The 23862-nt window shown below is 39.2% G+C and overlaps 2 protein-coding genes and 2 non-coding genes across 4 annotated transcripts; all 4 read right to left on the reverse strand.

Moving 5' to 3' along the window:
* Nucleotides 1–460: 460 nt before the first annotated feature.
* On the reverse strand, nucleotides 461–8838 carry LOC117416530 (nucleolin-like). Its single transcript, XM_034027662.3, has 16 exons — nucleotides 8667–8838; nucleotides 7687–7791; nucleotides 7279–7405; nucleotides 6622–6741; nucleotides 6216–6332; nucleotides 5720–5854; nucleotides 5518–5604; nucleotides 5175–5298; nucleotides 4925–5061; nucleotides 4426–4552; nucleotides 3678–3832; nucleotides 3163–3280; nucleotides 2490–2635; nucleotides 2063–2189; nucleotides 1492–1742; nucleotides 461–1001 (listed from the first exon to the last, which is right to left on the reverse strand). Exons 1-16 carry the CDS (start codon nucleotides 8682–8684, stop codon nucleotides 940–942), a joined length of 1956 nt encoding a protein of 651 aa, XP_033883553.3. The 5' UTR covers nucleotides 8685–8838; the 3' UTR covers nucleotides 461–939.
* Nucleotides 2762–2831, reverse strand: LOC117417504 (small nucleolar RNA SNORD20). Its single transcript, XR_004546727.1, has one exon. It is a non-coding gene; the product is annotated as a small nucleolar RNA SNORD20 (small nucleolar RNA).
* LOC117417500 (small nucleolar RNA SNORD82) lies at nucleotides 6030–6100 on the reverse strand. The gene has a single exon (XR_004546723.1). It is a non-coding gene; the product is annotated as a small nucleolar RNA SNORD82 (small nucleolar RNA).
* A 4552-nt stretch (nucleotides 8839–13390) lies between the features above and the next one.
* LOC117416959 (C-type natriuretic peptide 4-like) lies at nucleotides 13391–19755 on the reverse strand. The gene is made up of 3 exons (XM_034028476.3): nucleotides 19541–19755; nucleotides 16571–16854; nucleotides 13391–14653 (listed from the first exon to the last, which is right to left on the reverse strand). The coding sequence occupies exons 1-2, from the start codon at nucleotides 19631–19633 to the stop codon at nucleotides 16597–16599; spliced, it is 351 nt and encodes a 116-aa protein (XP_033884367.1). The 5' UTR covers nucleotides 19634–19755; the 3' UTR covers nucleotides 13391–14653; nucleotides 16571–16596.
* Between the last annotated feature and the right edge of the window lie 4107 nt (nucleotides 19756–23862).

Consider the following 23862-nt stretch of genomic DNA (forward strand, 5'->3'; position numbering starts at 1 on the left):
CCTGGTGGACACAGCTATACTGACTGACAAACCCACAGATACTTCTGATGTTAAAAATTCCACCTGCAAAAAAGGCTAATCAAGCCATTAAGGTGAATGTCAGTAATATTTAGTAAAACTTCACATTTGATTAGCAGTAGTCAAGATTCCCACACTTGACCTGCCTTGCTGGTCATCCATCCAGTGTCCTAAAAACCCACATTTGTTTTCTTTAGATCACTGTTTCCTCCTATTACCAACCATACAATTCAGAAAACTGAAATGGCTTAAGGGCCATCAAGTTTTTTGCACCACATTATATCCATGATGCATACATGACTAAACAGCAGTCAGGATTGAGGGCACATCTTCAAATCAGCAGCACAGGTCCTTAAATGCTACACCATGCTTTGGACAGGACAAAAACAACCTCAATAAAATAAAAAGCACACTTTCACAGAGTCAATGACCACCACAAAGGTTCTAAACACCCAAGACGCCTTCGGGTCAATTTTAATCATCTGTCCATTACAATCTGCTAAGCACACTTCATTTTGTAAAACATTCTGCATTTACAGTGAACTAAAAAAAATATATAAAGGAAAGACGGCACTTTTTACAAAAGGTAAAATGAAGTTATACAAATCATTGCATGTACAACATGTACCAAGCCAACAGGGCGTTAAAGAGTGGGTTGTCTTCACATTCCATTTTACTCCTTTGAAAAAAAGTTCACGGGGAGGAGGAGATGGAAAACGGGCAGTCCGAACATACCACAGCTCACACAAACAGCTCAATTCATCTACTGGGTTGTTGTTACATTTAGATATATTTACGCATTCTGGAATGTCCAAAGGCTCTGTCACAGCGCATGGAGGAAATAATAAATCAAGATGAAAACAGAGTCTGTTTGAAAACAAACAAAAACAAAAAAAAAGTAGGAGATGTAACTCTATAGATTTAATTATCAAACTTGATCTTCTTTCCCTGGGGTTTTCCAAATCCAGAGCCACCTCCTCTACCTGCAGTGAAAAGAGAGCATGTCAGTGAACAGACCAAGAGCACAAAACAGCAAGCAGGTCAGAAAATGACTGTCCAATACATTTAATCACAATTTCTCTGAGGCTAAAATCATCTTTCCAAAAAGATACTGCAACAGTTTGGTTAGTGCAACAGTTTAATAAAAATAAGACAACTACAATCTATTCAAACTTTGAAAAATGACTGGTTTAGATACATTTCTCTTCCTAGATTACATATTTATATAAAATAAAAAACCACCAACAAGCAGCTTTGGATGTTTAAAAGGTCCACTGCTAAGAAATAAAATAACTAAAACAGAGTGAATAATGATTTTATTCCTTGCTCAACACTAAAAATAAGTTGCCAACATGCAACTTCCATCATATTAAATGCCAATATACAGTAGTGCCAAATGTCAACTCGTAAAAACCTGAGGTTATCCAGGTAAGGATTATATACCCCCCGCCCCATAAATTGCGCTGTTCTTACCTCCGAAGCCTCCGCGGCTGCCCCCTCTGCCTCCCCGGAATCCTCCGCCTCCTCTGCCGAATCCCCCTCGTCCTCCCCTGCCGCCTCCTCGGCCACCGAACCCTCCACGACCCCCAAAGCCTCCGCGCTGACCCTCTCCCTTTGGCCTGGCATAATCCAGCGTCACTTTGCTGCCGTCAATCTCAGAGTCCTCCATTGCCTCCTTGGCAGCCTTGCAGACCTGCTCAGAGTCGAAGTCAACGAAGCCGAACCTGAAGGAAAGGCAAAGAAGGGAGGAGTTTAAAAAAGTTTGCAGTCAAATTATACCAAAGAACGCAGTCCAACAATCCCATTCGCAACCATCCTTTTAAAATAACCTGGATTAAGTGAATGCCATGCAAGAGAACAAAAGCAGCAAGTAAAACAAGTTTAAAAGAAGCCTACACACTTCAGATCAGTTGACCTATGCACCCAAAATAGACATTAATTCTTGGGACACATTTACTAAGATTGCACATAACACTTGTGATCACAGGTTTCACTTGCGGTGTTTCACTCAAGTGTCAACCGGTTTAATTGAAAACAACCTTACCCTTTAGATGCTCCGGTCTCCTTATCTGTGACTATTCTGGCTGCAATAGCACCATCAAAGGAGTCTCTTAATGTCTGGTCTGTGGTGTCCTCAGAAAGACCTCCGACAAAAAGGGTTTTTGAGGGACCTGAAGATAGAAGCAGAGAATGGTCACGGACAGAATTACACCTCCCCCAAGAGGAACGTTTTGGCAGGGAGGATGTTCCATGGAGCAGGTATGCTATATAAAACACCCAGTAGAAGGACAAGCCAGCACAGAAACTGGGACTTGCGCACCCGTTGGAAAACTAGAAACACTACGGAGTTAGTCTAAACATTTGTCTAGTTTTACATCAGTGTGTATTTTTGGTTTAGCATTTATATCCCACCCCCTACCCCATGGAACAGCAGACCGCACCCAAACCACCAATATAAAAACTGTACTTACCACCCGCTCCTCTACCGCCTTCAAACTTCTGCCCACTGGACTGGCTGAACTCTAGTCTGATCGTTCTGCCTTCAACCTCTGTGTTATTGAAGTTTTCAAGGGCTTCTTTGGCATCTTCGACATTTTCAAATTCAACAAAAGCAAACCTATACAGGGAGTGGGGGTAGAGAAGGTACAGGGAGCATTTAGAATAGATGTTACACAAACTACGAAGTTACACATTTTAAAAACAGGTGTAAGAGACACCCCAGCATCACAAAGCAGTCCTTCGGCTAGATCAGTACTTGACTATCTTCAATAAATATCCTCACGATTTCTCAGAGAGTCTATTCATCATTTCTAGCCACAAGCACTAAACCAACAGGACACCTGTACTTGGCCTTAAGGTTGTTTTTGTTCTAGCAACTACTTAATGCAAAACTGCAATACCCAAAAATTGGCATTTCATATAAAACTGCTGTTTTTTTTTTTTTTTTTACCCAGTCTCATGGTGACAAGTAAAGTTATTTGGCCTTAACTGTGGCTGAAATTAACCGTACAAAATAATGGATGGCAAATTCCTTTTCAATCTTTTTTTTTTGGTTAAGGCTCTTGCATTAACAGCCAAACTACCTGTCTTGGAGGAGGAAGAGAAAGAACAAATGATCAGGAAGTTTATCCCAGTGAAACTTACCCTTTGGGTCTGCCGTTGTTCTGTGGTATTCTGAGAGAGACTGCTTTCTCAAATGTGCTCTGCAGTACCTCTTCTGTGGCAGTGTATGCCAGGTTATTCACAACAAGAGTCTTGCATTCTGCAGGAGGGGGAAAATACAGGAAGTGTTGAGGTGGGTTTAATTAACCCCCGTGTGCTACACCAAACAAAATGTTCTGCATGGGCTAGTACTCTACTATCTAGAGGTCATTTCAGTTTCTGAGAGAGTCACATTGTCATAACTAGCCATCTACTGCAAGTCAAATTACAAACAAGACACTGGGTAGGCTACCTCTTCCAGTCCATTCCATTGTGGGACTTTGTGCCAAACTTGGCTTGGCTCAATTACTTAATTGATCCTGACTAACAAAGTCTTGCTATGGAACAGACTGGAGAAGACATGGTCGTCTAAACACGAACTAGACCAGATTTCAGTAAATGTAGCAGTTTGTTTCCGTAAGTATTTACTTGTGCACAAGTTACGGATTCATCCTTACCAGCCCCAGCGGGTCTGCCCGCTTTCTGGTGGTTCTGCTGGCTTTTGTCTCCAGTGAAATCCAGGATCGCAGATCTGCCTTCAATATCCACACCCTGCTTCTCTTCCAAGACCTTCTCCGCTGCAGCTTCATTCTTGAATTCAATGTACGCAATTCTGTGTTAAAAAAATAAATTAATTAAATTTTAAAAAAAGGTCAAAGTTTGGCCTTGAAATACATTTATTTAAATAATAAATAAAAAAACGCTAGTCAAAGACAAAACAACCTCAAATCTAACACTCAAGTCCACTAAATTAATAAGCTGGTTTCACAGAGCGCGATTGGCACTAGTCACAAGCCCCTTCACACTGGCACTCCTACCTAGGTCCGGACCCAGGTACTAATCCTACGTAGTGTGAAACCACGTACCTGGGTTAAAGATGTGGGTTGAGCAACACAAAATGCTTGACAGCTGTTCGTGAGCAGACACAATAACAAAAAGCCACGCCTGCGGTCAGTTTCATTTCACAAGGAACGTTTGTTTAGCCATATTGTTTACTTGCGTCTGTCACCCAGGTCAACCCTGCTTTCTGACCCAGGTAGATCAAGCAAGCAAGAAAGGGGCTTTAGGAGTCCCTTATCCAAGGTTAACAGGTAATCCAACATGCATGCTAATCAGTGTCTGAAATGCATAGTTAGCAAGCTGGTTCAATGTGGACATATAAATAGCAACGCTGCAGTAGATGTTGCATTCTCTTTAAACTCTTACCCTCTGCTGGAGCCGTCCCTGCCCTGGGGTATACGGACATCTACAGCACTGTCAAAAACTGTCTTCAGAGCCTCAGGAGTTACAGAGTAGGGAAGGTTCTTCACAAACAAGGTACGGGCATCTCTCTCTGCAAGGAGGATAAAGACACCATCATATTAAAACACAGAACTACGGTGAAGTGTTTGTAGCTCAAATTTAAAACTGCACACGTTTCAAATGTGTAGGTTTTGTTGAAACAGATGCAAGCATGCTTCGATTTAGACATGCTTTGCAGATAACATTGCCAACACAAGTGGATATCTGCTAGAACTTTTTTTTTTTTTTTTTTTTTTTAAACTATTTGAGACTTGCAGATCAAAAGGTAAACAGCCATTTATGGAATTGGAAGCAACCACTATAAAAGCAGTAATCTAGCACATCTAATCTGTTAGTGGAATTTGGAAAAACATCTAGAGGGAAAATAAATTAACAGATCAAGCATTAGATGAATTCAGCCTACCTTTCTTGCTGTCCTGAGAGTTCTCCTTGCTCTTTGCCTTGTCCAGTCTGACTTCTTGGCCAAGGACCTTCTTCCCATTCAGCTCCAGGGCTTTTTCCAAATCTTCTTCAGTAGCAAAATCAACATATCCAAATTTCCTAAAAACAAAACAAAACAAAAAAAATCAGCATATTAAATCCTGCACTGTGAATAAACACATGGGAATTAAGGGATTTTTTTTTTTGTATTTGCCGACAAGAGACAGACTTACTTGGCCATCCCAATCCTGATGTCCTGGACCTCAAGATCTTTTTTGGCAAAAAATGTGCCGAGGGCTTCTTTGAGCTCATCAAAGTCCTTGTTGGTGTTTAAATTACCAACGAAGAGAGAGAAACCTGAAGGACATGCCAAAACAAAGTTCATCAGCACCAAGTAAATTCTGCACATACAGGGAAAAGCTTACACCTACAGTGCAAGCTTTTCCCCAGCAAGAACACTGCACATACCAAATATAAAATGGTAACAAATCAGTATTAAGTAGTTCCTTAATGTTCCTCGCATGTGCAGGTTTGTTTATTTGTTAGAACCCATGACAAAAGCATGCAGAAGCGTACCTTCACCAGACTTGGCCTTCTTTGCTGGAGGGGTTTCTGCCTTCGATGGTTCAGCCTTCTTTCTCTTTCCTGGTGTCTGTGCAGGTGCTGGAACACACAAAACTGAGTCTTGACAAGGGGAAATACAGACCCCTCCCGATGGGCCTCTTGCTAAAATTACTGCCAGGAAATCTTTGTAAGATGCATTCACCAGATGACTTACTTTCATCCTCCTCCTCCTCACTCTCCTCTTCATCCTCATCCTCCTCCTCCGACTCCTCCTGGACCTTCACCATAACAGCCTTCTTTCCCTTGGCTGCAGGTGCAGGGGCCGTGTCCATAGCCTCCTCTTCAGACTCTAAAAAAGAGTAAAACAAATAATCAGTAAGTGCATAAATGTAACACTGTAGATAGGAGGTATGATCACTGATAAGAGATTAAAACTTCAGATCTACTTAAATATGCTCAGGAGTTAACCTTGGCCAGCAGTATTCTTTGGTCATCTACACACATTCATTTAAATACTACACACTGCACATCAGAGTTATAAATAAAGTGACATCACATTTCAGTATTAAGTCCCTTAGTGCTCATCATGTATGCAGTTGCATTTGTTGTGGTGTGGTGTGGTTTGGTACGCCCCCCCCCCCCCCCCCAAACCATCCTTTTAAAATTTGCAGTTCTGCAAAGATGCAATATCTGGTTTAGCAAAACCCTACCTTCATCTTCCTCCTCTGAAGACTCCTCCTTTTTAGCCAGCTTGGCTGGGGTCACTTTCATAGCAGCCTTAGCTGGGGTCTTCTTGGGGGGTGGTGGAGCTTCCTCCTCAGACTCTTCTACAAACAAATCAGACGTTAAAACCCACCTATACAATCACTGAGTATGCAAGCAGGCACAGACTAGCTGCAACCACACAACCTGCAAAACTATGCTAAAGTTAAGAAAGCTGTAACTATTAACATGGCATCAGATCATGCTGGAACCTCAGAAATAATTCAAGTTTAACACTGTCTTGAAAAAGGAAGGACTATAGTACAATTAATTGTATACAAAATTGCACCCAGCTTCATGCAACTGATTAAGGGCTCCTACAGTTGAAGTATAGGTGTGAATTTTACAACTTACCATCCTCCTCTTCGGACTCTGCCTTTTTCACTGGTACAGCCTTTTTTGCAGGAGTAGCTTTCTTTGCAGGAGTGGCCTTGCCTTTCTTGGGTGGTGGCACTTCTTCCTCAGACTCTTCGTCTGCAACAAACCGGAGCATTAAACACACATTCCGCCTGTACTGCTGACTGCTTTGCCCAACTCTTCCAATGGCTCTGCTAACACAGCGAGACTGTTTGAATAGAGACCACTACCACAAGGTGAGCAGAATGAAAACCTTCCCCACATTCTTTCACAAGGGAAATGCTGTTGTAACCTAATCAAGAAAACCACAACATACACGCCAATGCATGTTTCCAAAGAGCCTATGGTAGCGTTAAAACAAACACTAGACCTAGTCAAAGGTTTCAGAACTACCCTCAAGTACATTTATATGATCAGGAGGAAGGGGTTTGTGTGTCTTAAATAATGTGTTGCTTCTCTATAGCTGCATCAACCTACAGAAGGAAAGCAGATATTTTCATGTTTTAATACGAACAATCTGTCCAGAGTTGAGCTAGCCGGATTGCACGTGACCTTTAAATATACATAAACAATGGTAGTTCTAAAATCCAGGAGTGTGGAGTTTCTAACCGAGGCACTACGGTTAAATACCAAGCTTTGCCGTCTAAAACCTACCTGAATCTCCCTCCTCGTCATCATCCTCCTCCTCACTTTCTTCCTTTTTTGCCGCCTTCCCGTTCTTGGCAGCTTTGGTTACTTTGGCCGGTGTTGCAGCCTTCTTAACTGCCTTTGGGAGAGGAGCCTGCAAATTAAATAAATCATTGGTGTACACAAAACAGACAAGCAAAACACAGGACTGTTATGGCCGTGCCTTTATTTATGTATGTTCTTTAAAATCTTGACACCAAGTGTGACTTGCATTAGGTGGGCATCAAAAAAAACCTTTATAATGATTAAATAAGTTAATGTATCCATATACTACTGGAGATAAGCTGCTACTAGCAGTACCAGCATGCACCCTCGCTATTGGTAAACCCCCTAGGCACAAATCTCCCACGTGGGTAGATGAATTCCCCATCTTACCACTTCCACCTCACTGTCTTCTTCGCTGGAGTCCTCCTCTTCGGAATCGACATCTTTTGGGGGTGGTGGTGCGGCCTTTTGGGGTTTAGTTTGTTTTTTCGCTGCCTAATAAAGAAATGTGTTTTTTGTAAATATCAGTATAGCATACAGTAAGCTCTGCCCTGAGCTTGTTGTTACAGCCTGTTAATCTCTCAAATATTCCCTTTAATGATATATACTACCTTAATAAAGCAGTTATCCACGAGACAGTATGTACAGTGCTGCTAAAATGAAACACAAGCTACACCGTGCGCGCAGTACACATGGGAACCCACGTGGTGCTCACCGGGGCCTAATCGTCAGACAGAACCCTCCCCCAGGGATACGTAGTAATTCTATATTTCTTTAAAATCAGTTTCCGTGTAAATAAATCTTTCATATAACCAATGTGTCATGAAAAGGTATATATAAACTCAACATGTGCCGGTCATACGATTAATATATTATATACATAACATTTTTTTTTTTTTTTTTTAATATATAAAGTGTTTTATCTTCCACCGGTGATACTTCGATTATCGAACGAAATTAGTATATAAAACTGGAAAAAAAGCCAACAAAATGATCACTTTCGCAATTTAAGCGAGCAAATACGGAACAATGCCTTCATGGAGTGTGCGCGCATGGCCATTTTGTAAAAAGCAGCGTACACCACATTGAAAACAACCGTAAAGGAAAACATGGCTGTCTTCATATCTGGGTCGACTGAAAAAAAAGCCATTACTGCGTCGCTAACTTAACTGCAGTTTACACTGGATTATAAAAAAAAAAAAAAACTGAATTTGAACATTCCCACCTGCGACTCCGTCACCTCTTAATACAGTAAAAACAAACGGTATATCGAGCTTGAGAGTCATTACCTAAAATAAATATATAAATAAGTAAACTTTTCAATCCTGCACCTTAAAAAACGGATGTAACGTAACACAATTGAGACTTACCTTCGCCAGTTTCACCATGTTTGCGGATGTTGTGATCTTGTCAATCGATGTTTAAATTGTATAAAACGTGATCTTATTTATTATTATTATTTTTTTCTTGGTGGCGCTGCTCTGCACGTGTCCCTACTTGCTGTCTCGAGCTGCGTTGGAAGGAGAAAGACAGAGACGCAGGGAGTCTCGCGGGTTAGTCACTTCATAGAAAGCGCGCCCCCGTCCCCCTCACACGTGACGCCCTGCGGCCAATCAGTGCGGCCCGTTCCTCCGCGGGAGTGAGCACAGCCACCCCGTGGACGCGCAAGTCCAACCCTCCCGCCGAACGCCTCCACCAATCAGAAGGGACTGTTTTTAGTCTGGAGCCGTGGCCGTAAACCAATCACAGAGATTCCTCCCGCTCTTACGCGCTTTGCGATTGGCGAATAGCGCTTGTAAAATTTACAGTGTAAGAGCTGTCCAGCCAACCGCGTTTCAAAAGTACTTTCTCAATTTCTGCACCCCGACCAATAAGAACGCAACTTTGCCAGCTGTAACCAACACGTGTTGAGAAGTAGACGCGTCCGTGTTTTTTTCTAGCACAACACGATGGGAGATAGAAGTTTACGTGCACACATAATTAAAAAGTTTATATCATACGTCTTGTGTATTACGATAAAGCAGCATAATGTGTCATTCTTTATATAGAGTATGGTTCATCAAAAAAAGAATACTGTGTTCATTTTGGCCCAGGTATTACGTTACATTTAATATTTTTTTTTAATAATAACCACTTTTATTTTATAGTCGGTGTAGTAGCTATGCTAATCAACTGCATATTCTACATATATTCGTTGGGACTTGTTTTTGTAGATTCATTTTAATCTCATTTGTCGAGACGCTGCAGTAGCTGTTACCTGTACATGTTTTACTAGAAATCGTCTCAGAATTCGAGAATGTTAATTTAAAAACAATAAAATATATCTTTAGAAAAATTACACCTACCCGCTATTAATAAAATTACAAGAAACGTATGTTTTGTCAATACGGTACAGATAGCGTGTTGTGGGATAAAATAAGTGTCTTAAAGATATACAATTACTAGAAGTACAAAATCACATCCCTACGGCTACACCACGCTGAGAACGCTCGATCTCGTTTGATTTCGGGCGCTGAGTTAGTGTTTGGATGGGAGACCGCCTTGGAATTACAGGTGTGCTGTAGGTATTTTATTCACGGCCAGTAGGTGGCGCAAGATCAACATAATTTAACATTAACACGTGAGAATTAATATGAAATGAGGACAAAACAGACTAACATGGACATCATAGTATTAACAGTGTTTTTTTTAGATTTCTTTATATATATATAACTATTTCTGGACTGGTTTATCATGGTTTGTTTTTTCTTATATCGATTACTTTTGATTTACCATACCGTAGAATTGGGGTATTGAAATGTCATTGTGACAGAAGGGCTCGGACTGTAGGTAAATTCGGACGGGCGGTGTTTGTAAACCGCAGAGTCGACTGTATTGGCTTCATTTGAATCATATGCTGTAGTTGTATTGAACGTTTCTATTTGAAATAACATAACGGCAGCAAACACATTAGATTGTTTTATACTTATATACAAATGTTTTATGAAATACACTAAAACGTCCATCATTTTCAAAAGCCTATGGATTCTAGTTTGTATATTTATTTTTGCAGGTACTAGAAACATACATTAGACATGGGTCTAATTGTGCCTGTCATACAGTTACAGACTTTGACCACAAGATGGCACTGGATCTTTAGATTCTAATGCATGTTTGTAACAATAGTTGGGAATTTACATTAATCCAATTCCTCTGGGAGTCAAACAGTATTTTACTAAATACGGGGGAAAACAATGTTATACACCCATAAACACAGATAAATGCAATTGTGTATAACTTCGAATCCACGCATGAAATGCTGTAGTGGAATCAGACTGCAGTGTATTGTTGCTGCACTGTACTAAAACTTAAAAAAATATTTATCTCGTGATAGAGAAAATCATTCCATTATCTCGTAATCACAGAAGTGATTTTTTTTTTTTTTTTTTTTTAAATTCAGTTTTCCTGACATAATGGCCCTGAATATCAAAAGTCTGTTCTGACAGTCCGAAACTCGCTGGCTCCGTCTATTTTAACCCGACTCTTATCCCGAACGTTGTTTTCCATCATAAAATGATACTGGCAATGCATGACCCAAATCGTACGATAATTCGTCACATAAATACAATACCGTAGGCTTACACATTCGGTATCTTCGTAGCACTGCTGTAGCACTTAGACGATACCCGCGGGGTTTACCCTTGGCGTCTTCTGTGATTCCTTACCGTGGACTACATTAACCCTTTCATCCTCTAAAATCACTGTAATCTAGCAGCACACTGGGCTTCATCGCCATGGTAGTCAGTCACTGCACCCTCATCAGACACTTTTTTTATTTTATTTTAGCACGATGCTTGAAATAGGTTCCCACCTATAGGACTCTTTGAAACAAGCGGAACCGTTTTTTGATGCGTAAATTTAACGATGCACAAAAGTGGTGAGGACATGAGCAGCCACATTTAAAAATGTAATTGTGTTACCATCGCTCACAACATTTAAAATAAAGCACATGCTATTGTATACAGACCACAGCTAAAGTACAGTGCGGTGCCTGTCGGATGCCTAACTAATACACACGCCATAATCTGCAGTACCACTAGGTGGCGATATATCACAAGGAATTGTTGAGAACGCTCCAGAAAAATAATGTTTGCAGTGTCCGTGCGTTGTTTAGGAAAACCATGACATCAGCATAGCAACATGTAGTGAAAGAATAGCAGTACATGCTAGCCGTGCATGCTAAAGCACTTTAAATGCAATGGTAGATACTGTACATGGTATAAGTTACTGTGCAGGTTTAGTGCAGATAAAAGCTCCACATTGGCTTGTTTCTGTCTCATTTTACCCACATCAGCACCCGTTTTTTTGTTTTTTTAAATTTTGTTTCCATACTATACTGTACAGTACTAGGTTTCTTCCAAATTCAACTTTGAACTGTTTGACGTTTTGTACCAGCTTTACCATGATTTCACTGTGCTTTACTACACTCCCCTGTGCTTTTACCACTGTTTGCCTCTTGTAAACCTTACAATGGAATGGGGGAGAAATGTTCGATTCACAGGAGAGACCAGTGCTGCCACTGTTATTAAAATCTGTATATAAATCACCACAGGATCAGCTGACAATTTGGGGCATCATTCAGAGGGCACGTTTTCACTGCGTGGAGCGCCCCCTGCTGTTTGAAGTCATGCACAACTGGCCCTGCATTCATTTGTTTTGCACTCTTTCTAGTTTCTGTTTGCATTCACATTGGGGCTTATTCACAAGATCACGCTTTAAAAGCGCCTATTTTAATGATCTAAACCGTAACAGATCTTAATACCGCCACTCTATAATGTAGAAGCCTCACTCTATTACTATGTTCCTATAAATCAGCCTTGGGGAAAACCCCCAGTTAGTTTCCTATATAGAAATATTAATTAGTTTAGACAATTTTCTTAAAAGCCTGTTTTACGATTAAAGAAGATATTTTATTAAACCTTTCGATAAAGGGTTAGGAGTATATTAGTGCCTTAAAACCCTTAAACAAAATTCTTAAATAAGGCATGATAATTATTACAAAGCTTACCACAGTCAATTTACACAGTCATTGTGCAATTTTTCCCTTGCCTTTTCCATGGTAAAACTAGGCATTTGCCATGGTTATTTGTAATATGCTTTACCATACCTCTCTGTGCTTTACAGTGCTTCCCTGTGCTTTACCATACCTCTCTGTGCTTTACAGTGCTTCCCTGTGCTTTACCATACCTCTCTGTGCTTTACAGTGCTTCCCTGTGCTTTACCATATCTGTGCTTTACAATGCTTCCCTGTGCTTTACCATACCTCTCTGTGCTTTACAATGCTTCCCTGTGCTTTACCATACCTCTCTGTGCTTTACAGTGCTTCCCTGTGCTTTACCATGCTTCCACTGTGATGGATTACACTTTGCTATGCTTTGTGATGGGGGTTCAGTGTCATTGTTTAAGTGGTCTGTTGTACCGACAGACTGGAGAATTGCAAACGTAATACCGATCCACAAAAAGGGAGACAAAACCGAACCAGGTAACTACAGACCAATAAGCCTGACTTCTATTATATGTAAACTTATGGAAACTATAATAAGATCCAAAATTGAAAATTACCTATATGGTAACAGTATCCTGGGAGGCAGTCAGCAGGGTTTTAGGAAAGGGAGATTGTGTCTAACTAACCTGCTTGATTTTTTTGAGGATTCAACATCGACAATGGATAATTGCAAAGCATATGACATGGTTTATTTAGATTTCCAGAAAGCTTTTGACAAAGTACTGCATAAAAGATTAATTCTCAAACTGAACGCAGGAGGGATTCAAGGAAGTGCATGCACATGGATTAGGGAGTGGTTAACATGTAGAAAACAGAAAGTACTGATTAGAGGAGAAACCTCAAAATGGAGCGAGGTAAGCATTGGTTTACCACAGGGATCGGTATTAGGTCCTCTGCTATTCGTAATCTACATTAATGATTTAGATTCTGGTATAGTAAGCAAACTTGTTAAACTTGCAGACAACACAAAAATAGGAGGAGTGGCAAACACTGTTGCAGCAGCAAAGGTCATTCAAAATGATCTATACAACATTCAGAACTGGGCAGACACATGGCAAATGGCATTTAATAGAGAAAAGTGTAAGGTACTGCACACAGGCAATAAAAATATACATTATAAATATCATATGGGAGATACTGAAATTGAAGAAGGAATCTATGAAAAAGACCTAGGAGTTTATGTTGACTCAGAAATGTCTTCATATAGACAATGTGGAGAAGCTATAAAAAAGGCCAACAATATGCTCGGATATATTGTGAAAAGTGTTGAATTTAAATCAAGGGAAGTAATGTTAAAACTTTACAATGCATTAGTAAGACCTCACCTAGAATATTGTGTTCAGTTCTGGTCACCTCGTTACAAAAAGGATATTGCTGCTCTAGAAAGAGTGCAAAGAAGAGCAACCAGAATTATCCTGGGTTTAAAAGGCATGTCGTATGCAGACAGGCTAAATTAATTGAATCTATTCAGTCTTGAACAAAGATGACTACGCGGTGATCTGATTCAAACATTCAAAATCCTAAAAGGTATTGACAATGTCGACCCAGGGGACTTTTTTGACCTAAAAAAATAAACAAGGACCAGGGGGTCACAAATGGAGATTAGATAAAGGGGCATTCAGAACAGAAAATAGGAGGCACTTTTTTACACAGAGAATTGTGAGGGTCTGGAACCAACTCCCCAGTAATGTTGTTGAAGCTGACACCCTGGGATCCTTCAAGAAGCTGTTTGATGAGATTCTGGGATCAATAAGCTACTAAGAAGAGCAAGATGGGCCGAATGGCCTCCTCTCGTTTATAAACTTTCTCATGTTCTTATGTTCTTAAGGTGCATTCCGCAAAACAAACTGAAAGACACTGGGAAGTGCATGTGGAATGTTTCTTTTTTCTTTTTTTAACATTTACAGCTATTTAAGACAAAAAGTTACAAACGTATTTGACCTGCAGTTTGCATCCATTTCAAAAAAATGTTACATAAATAAAACTCATATTCATAAATATCTCTTTATAAACATATAAATAGTTTTAAACATAAATACATTTATGCAGGAATGAAATACATGAATGTACAGCAGCGACAATAATATACAGATTTGCCTTATTAGTTTCTACAACACGGTCCGCTGTTTTGTTTTGTTGTGTATGTGTTTAATGTGATGGTTTTCAGGACCTTCAGTAACGCTGGTGAAGACGCTTCTTCGTACCGGAATTCGAACCTATCAGTTTCTTGAATAAGGATGGTATTGTTCTGTTTTCCTCGGGTGATGAGCAAATAAAACGAAGTTGTCCAAAACCCATCCTCCAATGAGCGTCCTGAAAGAAAAAAAAGAGAGAGAGAAATAAATCAGATATTCAGGTGTCAAATACACAATAAACCTCATGCAAAGTTTTTTCTTAAAAATAATTAATTATACATTTAAAAAAAAACAATAACACCAGTTTATTTCCCTCCCCTAAAAAAACACACGTTTCTGTCTATTCAGTTAAAACAAAATCCAAAATAAAACAAGTTTAAAGGGTATGAATTTGAATTGATTGAGCTCTGTGCAGCACTGTGTACGTTTTAAACCACTTTGACTTACTGTCAGTCTGTCTGTCTGACATATACTGACTGTTCTGATGCGCACACACACACAGATATGCGCTGACGTGTTGACAGGATTCCCCATTCAGAATAAAGAAATGGAGGTGGAATTGAAGTACAAGCTGTCCTGTGTAAGTATTTATCACAGTCTGGTCATCAGTCAACAAGTCGTCTCCTCCTTACTTCTTATCATGACTGTTGTATTCACTCTTTCTGTATACTGTGTGTAGGCTCCCTGTAAACCGAGTCATACAGCAGCTATATAGCATTCTCGTAACTTCAATAACTGTCAGGTATACTATTACAGGGCAGCCCTGAGAACTTTCTATTAAATAGAGCTCCTGGCTGCAAAACTCAGCCACTGAGCCTTCATAGGTTTGTGCCCATCTTTGCCTCCCCTTTGATTACACAATGCTCTTTAAGAAAGGGATATAGTGGCAAAAGCAAAAAGCCAAAAGCTAATGACATTGCTTTAGGCAACAACAGGGAGACAGCCTTCAAGGCAAACACATGCCCATCAGTCTAGTGGAATTGACTGGTATATGTATAAAAGCATAGACCCCTATTGCCAAGTTGAATCATTTTACCTCATGCTTCCAATGATTAATAAATCTGCAATGATAAAGGGTTCCAAACTGTTTGTGGCGCAGTGCTGCATTGTGTTCTGCTTATCTGCTGTTTCTGGTAATGACTGTCTTTGACTAATGCTGTGCATCTTAATATACTGTACACTTTGTAAGTGGATTGTGAGTTGTTGCAGTCACTCAGCTTGAAGAGCAGAATTGAGCCCTGCTTTGGCGTTTCAGTTTCAATGTAATGCCCTGCTTTGCTTTGCTCCGTTATGTTACGTTGTTACCCTGAACATGCAGAAATGGCGTTTAGCTTTTTCAGCAGCAAAGCTTTCTAAACATGAGCTGCATGGGATGAGCTCCTTTGCAGGGAAGCGTGTTTTGGGTGCTCCAGAGTATCGATGAATGGGTTTGACATCATCAAGCACTACTCATGTGGCTCTGTTTTTATTGGTTTGTTTTATTAACAGCCACTCACCACTGATGTTATTTATTACAAAAATAAAATATATGCTCACTTGAGCGGGTTTGTACACCTGAGAGGCCAGGGATAAATACTTAAATACACAATTAAACTGGGGCTCGCTGTGGCAATCGCAGTATAATATATTACATTTACCTAAAAACTGTCTCTCTTTACATAATTAATAAAGGGCCATTTGTGTAAAGATATGTCAAACAGTAGGGACGGTCATATTTCAATGATTTAAGGAAGGCTGCATCACAATGTGGCACTTGATTCAACTGAATAGACCGCTCGTGTCTTATTTAGCTTACCATTGTATAGAGTGTAAGTATATTTACTAGCTTACTTGACTAATTTCGAAAAAAGGTCCTGAGCTTCAAGATCAGTCAATTCAGTAAGTCAGCAACACCTCACTCTAACAAATAATTACAAATAAATAAATAAAAACAGTGGCTAACTCCCAGAGGTCCATTTTTTGCCTACATGCCTAGGAATAAACTCTCACTCTGCTTATAGTGCACTTAGTCAGTCGACGCATGACATTGGTCAAATCAAGCCTAATTATAGTGTGTGATATTATCTTGATACCAGGGTATTTTAATTCTACTCACCGCCTCCCCAACTCTGTGCCGTGGCTCTAACAGCCCAGCCCGCTCATGGATCCTATTCTGTCCAGCTTGAGTCCGAAGCAGCCTTTGGACAGGCCTTTCTTGTGGATGCCTTTGTATTTCCTGGGGTTGGGGTGATCGTTCAGGATGCGAGCCCAGGTCGCTTTAGCCCTGGCGTCCAGTTGCAGGTCCCTGAGGAGCCGCACTCTCGAACTTTCAAGCCTCAAGTCCCGCTCCCCGGACGCCAGATATTCAGAGAGCTCCTCGCCTAGTAAACTTGTCAGGGACTGCAAAACAAAGGGAAAGAGGAATGAGCAACACTCACTCACTCACTCGCTCACTCAACACATTAATGAACTGATACATTCATTGGAAACAATAGCAATGACTATCTTCAATCAGTCATTTAAGATTTATATTCTTGTATAGGGTGCCTGTCTATATGCATGTACATGAAATCGTACATCACCCTGACCCCATACTGTACCTCCAGCTCAGACACACACACACACACACACACTTCTCTGCACCAACACAATTCCATTCCATTTCTTTCTTGTGCTTTCAGTGGTAAGGTGTGCTTGTTGGTAATTGGGTTCGTAATGATATCTGTGTCTGTTGTAAAGCTTTGACGCTTTATAAGGTAGCCCTGCAGTATATATAATTCTGCATGCATTTGATTAGAGAACACGCTGTGTTCATGTTGAGCAACACATTTTCTGTTACATGTACACGGCTGTGTTCTCCTCAATCAGGTCTATGTGTTGTTCTCAATCAGGCATTGTTTTGTCCTCTCCTCAATCAGGTCTATGTGTTGTCCTCTCCTCAATCAGGTCTATGTGTTGTCCTCTCCTCAATCAGGTCTATGTGTTGTCCTCTCCTCAATCAGGTCTATGTGTTGTCCCTAATCAGTGGAACATTCTTTTAGTTTTCCTGTATGTATTTGTTGTTATTTGTAGTATTAACCTGCTGTGGTGTGGAATGCTTGGTTTCAGTTGCGCACCTGTCCAAGGAGTCTAAAGTCTATCCAGAATAAACCAAAGAGCCTTCTACTGTACTGGCAAATAGGTATTTGAACAGCAGTTCTAAGAAAGGGTCACCCTTTACCCTGAGGGGCGCTGTCTGTGTTATAACTAGCTTAATAACAATCATGTCCCTTTCATTCTTAATAATTAGTTAAAATAGGCTTGCTTACAGTTTTCAGGTAATATGCAGCCCCCATTTACCCTGCCTCCCCCCAACACACAAACACACACGCACACACTTAATGAGATGGGTTTTCATTTGTTTAAGGGTATTTTTAAAGACAACATTACTTTTAATAGTGTTTAATTTACTAGGTAGTAGCAATAAACATTAACAACAAATGAACAATGTGCGTTAATGTGTTTTAAGCGCGTCGTTAACACAGACAGTTACGAAGGAAAGTGGCGATTAAAAGAATGTGTTAATGCTTTCACTCCAATATCCATTTTAATACAGCGGTATGGGGCTGGTGGTTTGATTTGTACTAATTGTTTAAGTGCCTAATTAAATAAAGTGTGATCGAAGCTGTATAGCAGGCTCTACGCGTAGAAACATGCTCGATAATAAACTGTACAGCCTAAATAATCAGTATAAAAAAAAACATGATGGGATTTAACTAAAAAAACTGATTATATTTTATAATTGTAGATTACAACAATAGGCTAGCCTACTGTTTTAATGTACTCGGGGATGATATCAGAAATACCCGTGCACGGTGTAGACATTTATTGCGGTATATAGTGGTAAACGAATAGAGAAGTGCAGTAAATCAAATCTCCAAGGCTGACTCCCACGTTAAGTGGTTTCTCGATCCCCGCTGTGCCCGTGGCTTGCCCGTCAATGACTCTAACATTGCCCGTGCCAGCTGGTGTCACTGCTACTACAGCGCAACATTGGTACTAGCGCGCTACATTGCTCCGGTCACCGGCTAAAAAAGGAGAGAACGCCGCGCCAGAAGTTCCAGATGGATTATGTTATTAAAATGGAAGTTTATACCGCTCGTCTAAACATACCCGCATGGCAAAACGCATTTGGAAAGTAAAATGATTGGGGGTACCGTTAAAAGCTACCTTACTGTGGTAGAAGCGTCGCCCAGCCTCCTCGCACTAAAGCAGCAGGGAGTCTGTATTTAGGAGAGTGCAGTGTGGGTACCACCAGATTTGCTTGAAGGAAAGAGATGTGCGGGTTTGCACGAGAATGTGAAAGGAGTCCCGTTACCGCTGCCTCTGTCTGACTTGCCCACCAACCTTGCTACAACAATCACCTGTTTTGACCGATAACTTCCAAATCCCAAATCTGTAAATCAATCACTCACATGTATAGTTACAGCACCCACGCTTTGCCGAGATTATGCATTGTGTTATTTATTTATTTGAAGTATTATGTACAAAAAGTTTACAAACTTCCATACTAAAAATAAATAAATAAAAAAATATTGCTTTTGAATTGCTTTTACACACAAATCCAGTAATGTAATACAAACAAGAAACCAAGTCAGTGCTCTACATTTGTGTTATGAGACCTGTTTTACAAAACTCGTCTTTCATTTATTAAAAGAACATCGATTTAAGATCTCTCAACCTCCACCTATAAATTAAACCTATCTATGATTTGACGCCTTGCCTTCCAGCACAATGCGGACACATTTCGATTGCAGGCTAAAACCTATACACAATAAGCAGCAATCCAACCCATCCCACATCACCGTGTTACCCCCGCGACTAATCGAAATGAATGAACCTTTGCATTGATTTTTTTTTTTTAATGAATGAAAACTTTACACAAAGCCCATCCCTTTGATTCAGACACCTAGCACCCCCGCACCTATACCTTATTAATTGATCCAGTCTGTTTGTATTCTAGTCTGTATATCATCCTGGATTAAAACCTGCACACACACACACACACACACACACACACACACACACACACAACATTTTAATTTACCTTCTGTTGTGACTGCGTCAAAGGTTTTGCCTCCATGCTCACGGAAAGCAGTGTCACCAATAGTCCACAAGCGACCAAATGCGTGAGATTCATTGTGCTCTGCTTGGTTTCCGAAGTTGTGTCTCCTTCGTGTCAAACTCGATTGGGAGGCTTTGTAGCTGTGCGTTCTCTCGCCTTGCTCTGCGCCTTGGTTCTCACAAGCCTGCCTCTCTGCCTCCCCATTCGCTCCTTTTATAACCGCTGGTGATGTCAGTCTCGCTTTGATCGTATCAGCTACACTTTTGCATTGTTTACTTTGTGGCCAATTAAACATGGAATTACATCTTCGCGTTCTTCTATTATGTCAACTCTGTATCCTCTCTGGAGATCTTGGCTCTTTTCAACATTGTTTTAATAAAAATCGTTTCATTTCGGTTTGTGTGTGCTTGTGTGTAAATGCTTCACTTGTGCATTGGTATAGCCATTTACACGACAAGCTACACACTACATATGGTCCACTGATATATTGGAATGTATTCATTAAAATGACATGTTCATTGATCAACGTGATGGATTTTGGCTGACAATAAACGGGCCAAGCCTCCGCATTTATTTTAATTCTAGATTATGAGCTGAAATTTAAGACAGTTTTCTTTAACAATTGAAAAAAAAAACTTTTTAACATTAAAGTTTGTTTTTTTTTAAATATAAATTAATGTTGCCATCCAAGATACTGTTGTCGAAAATGATATTGACACAGTCTCCTCCAGTTTGCAAACGCGCCTCTATAAGCGTTAACCAATACAAATGCTATACATTTCTCCAGGATAAAGGTTTCAGTTTAATATCAACTAATAAACGATAGGAAAAAGCTTTTGTAAAACAAAGACAAAAAAATACATGAATAAATAAACAAATTGACTTTTTTTATCGTATGGTTTGTGTTTCCCAATTTGACGGACACATGGACAATAGAAACCTATTCGATAAGGGCTCATTTCGTATTTTATAAATGACTTAAACACATTAACAACGCCCTTTCATGCTGCAGCGAGTATATTATAATATACGTTACCATAATGTACACATTTATTAGGGAAGCTACAGTCTATTATAATGCGACCGTATTATAAATGTTATGATACATCCATTGAATATAATTTGTTTAAAAACCATTACATCATAAAACAGGGGTGCGGGGATTGTCAACCGTCTGAATCTTCATTTAGCCTATAGATTTTGCCTTCCACGCAGAATAAAACATGTAAAATAGCACACAGACATAATCCTTAGGGACGGGAGGTGAACAGCCACAAGGATACAGGCATCGTTCTGGTTGCGCGAGGACGGGTAAAGTCGAATGAAAACGTATATCTAATTTAAGAACTGCAAACATGGCTTTGCAAGTGATGAAATGGGCAGTCTTAGCAAGCAGTGCTTTTACACATGTTTCATTCCAAACAAATAACAATATTAATACTAATACCATAACTTAAATAACAATTATTAGTAATAGTATATGCAGCATAGTGTAGCAATTTACTCTAATCCACTAACAACTGACTAATAAATATCAATTTATAGAAATAGCTATAATCAGGTTGCATTTCTTCTTTTTTAAGCAACATTTCGTATCTTTCTTCTATATATTGCACATAATTCTCAATTACGATTTATTTAATTTTGAAATAGATTTAAATATAACAATGATCTCTGTGTTTATAATTTCGTTTAAATTGGTTGCGACCTCCTAAACGTATCTACTCAAGAAAACCAGCTGTTGCTACCCGGTGCGGTACGTTTCCTGGGTTGACGCATTGTGTCTTAACACATTTCGTTTTAGTTTACAATCAAATGAATGACTACATGAATTAATGAATGCACAGATTAATGCTAATGGAACTTCTCGTAATGTTTTCAAAAACTACTTTTTTTTTATTTTATTTTTTTTCAATTCTGTCTTGGAACTGCCTGGTTTCATTGGCAACAACTGGCTGCGCATAGCACCTGCTTGGCAGACCTCCTGTCAGTTCAACAGCTAACAGAGTAACTGGCAATACCCTTCATTGAGTTCATGCAAACAGCGACCCGCTGAAAGCTCTCAAGATTATTAAACTGAGGGCTCGGCTCCTAACAGAACCTGGATATGCTGAGCGGCTCGTGCAGGGCAGGCTGTTCAAAATGTGATCACAGCGTCTGTTTCAATTACAAAAAATAAAACACGTTATCGGTTAACCGAATATATATATATATATATATATATATATATATATATATATATATATATATATATATATATATATATATATAAACCGAATTTATATATAAACCGAATATATCTAAAAACAGATAAAGAACCTTTTATCACTGGAAATAATATTAAAAACGCTTTATATGAATGGGTACAGTTGAAGTTTGAATAATTATTTCCGTGTTTTTCTTTTTTTTTAATTATTATTATAAATTATTTTGTTAGCAGACGCACTTATCCAGGGCGATTTACAATTGTTACAAGATATCACATTATACAGATATCACATTATTATTATTATTATTCTTTACATACAATTACCCATTTATACAGTTGGGTTTTTACTGGAGCAATCTAGGTAAAGTACCTTGCTCAAGGGTACAGCAGCAGTGTCCCCCACCTGGGATTGAACCCACGACCCTCCAGTCAAGAGCCCAGAGCCCTAACCACTACTTGTTTATTTGTCAATATGGTTAATTTCACTTTTACATTTTATTTGATGTATAACATGCTTTATAATAAAATATATAATAAAAACAAGCATACAAAATAACAATTTAGATAATTGCCAATTACAGAATTAAAGCTGCAGTAAGCCAATTAATGCAGATAGATGTAAATGAGATGTCAAGGTCCAGTTTTAATGCCAAGTACTATTCAATATGATATTTTATAATGTGATAACTTGTAATGTGATATTTTATAATGTGATAACTTGTAATGTGATATTTTATAATGTGATAACTTGTAATGTGATATTTTATAATGTGATAACTTGTAATGTGATATTTTATAATGTGATAACTTGTAATGTGATATTTTATAATGTGATAACTTGTAATGTGATATTTTATAATGTGATAACTTGTAATGTGATATTTTATAATGCGATACTTTGTACTGTGATATTTTGTAACAATTGTAAGTCACACTGGATAAGGGCGTGTGCTAAGAAATAAATAATAATAATATTATTTTCACTAGTACAGTAATTATATTTCAGGTCATTTGCAATTTTTGTCCACCTGGTGGCACTGTTTGCTATTGTAGAATTTTGTTGGAGTGCAGTTTTAAAATGGGAATAATTCAAGTCAGAGGTCTACCCAAACAGTAGGGCACGGCTTGCTAATACGTACCCCGGATGAGTCAGCTAATGAAGAAGACTTCCAGTAAAATAACAAGTGTCACTGATGAGTGCAAATCACAAAAACAACTAAGGTGTCTTGACATTTCCGATTCCCATCAGGCAGCTGGTACAAGAAGCCAAACCAGTGATCCAGTGAGGTTGCAGGTCAATGCTTCAGTGCAATTAGCTACTGTGTGGATTTCTAATTATACTGCAAACGAACAAAAAACGAATACAGTGCAGTGTATGCAGAATCAGGCACCAGTTTCTTTAAGAACCAAACAAGAAGACAACCATGTACTTTACTTTGAAGTATTATAGATGTCTTGGACCAGGCATTCCAAATATTCCTCCAGTTATATTAATACTGTGTTCTGCAAAAAAAAAAAAGCTTAAAAAGGAGCCCGAGAAATTATTTTAAGCAGCCTTACACCTGTGCCTTAGGTTGCTAATGGTGTTGAGATCTTGGCTACCTTTTCCCATTCTCCAAGCCCATTAGCTTTTCAGGTCAGTTTTGTTACTGTCACTGTTTTCATATTTGATTCCAATGTGAATTTAACCTGTGATTGATAAGAAATTCTTCAGTATCAAATAACCCCCAAATTGGTAAAGATGAAAGTTTTCCGTTCTCATTTTCAAACGAAATAAAACACATTAAACAATACTGTGCAAATAAAAATGATGCATTGCTTCTGTGTGATCTGCACATGACAATTACAGAGTGGAAAAGTCCGATTTGAAAACAACAGACGAGCAATTACTGGGTTTCCCATTTTAGCCGATTACGTATCTGGGTTTGTTAAGAGTGAGAAAGGGACATGTTCTTCCACACAAACACAGCAGCAAGGAAAAGGCTTGTGTATCTTGCTCTGGCTGTAAGAGTTTGGTCACAGGGCTCACTGGCTGGACTACTGTACCTCTTCTGAATCCTACTGTTATCTCTTACTAACTTAGGATCATTTCATT

Source organism: Acipenser ruthenus, chromosome 12, assembly GCF_902713425.1.
Source record: "Acipenser ruthenus chromosome 12, fAciRut3.2 maternal haplotype, whole genome shotgun sequence".
NCBI lineage: Eukaryota > Metazoa > Chordata > Actinopteri > Acipenseriformes > Acipenseridae > Acipenser > Acipenser ruthenus.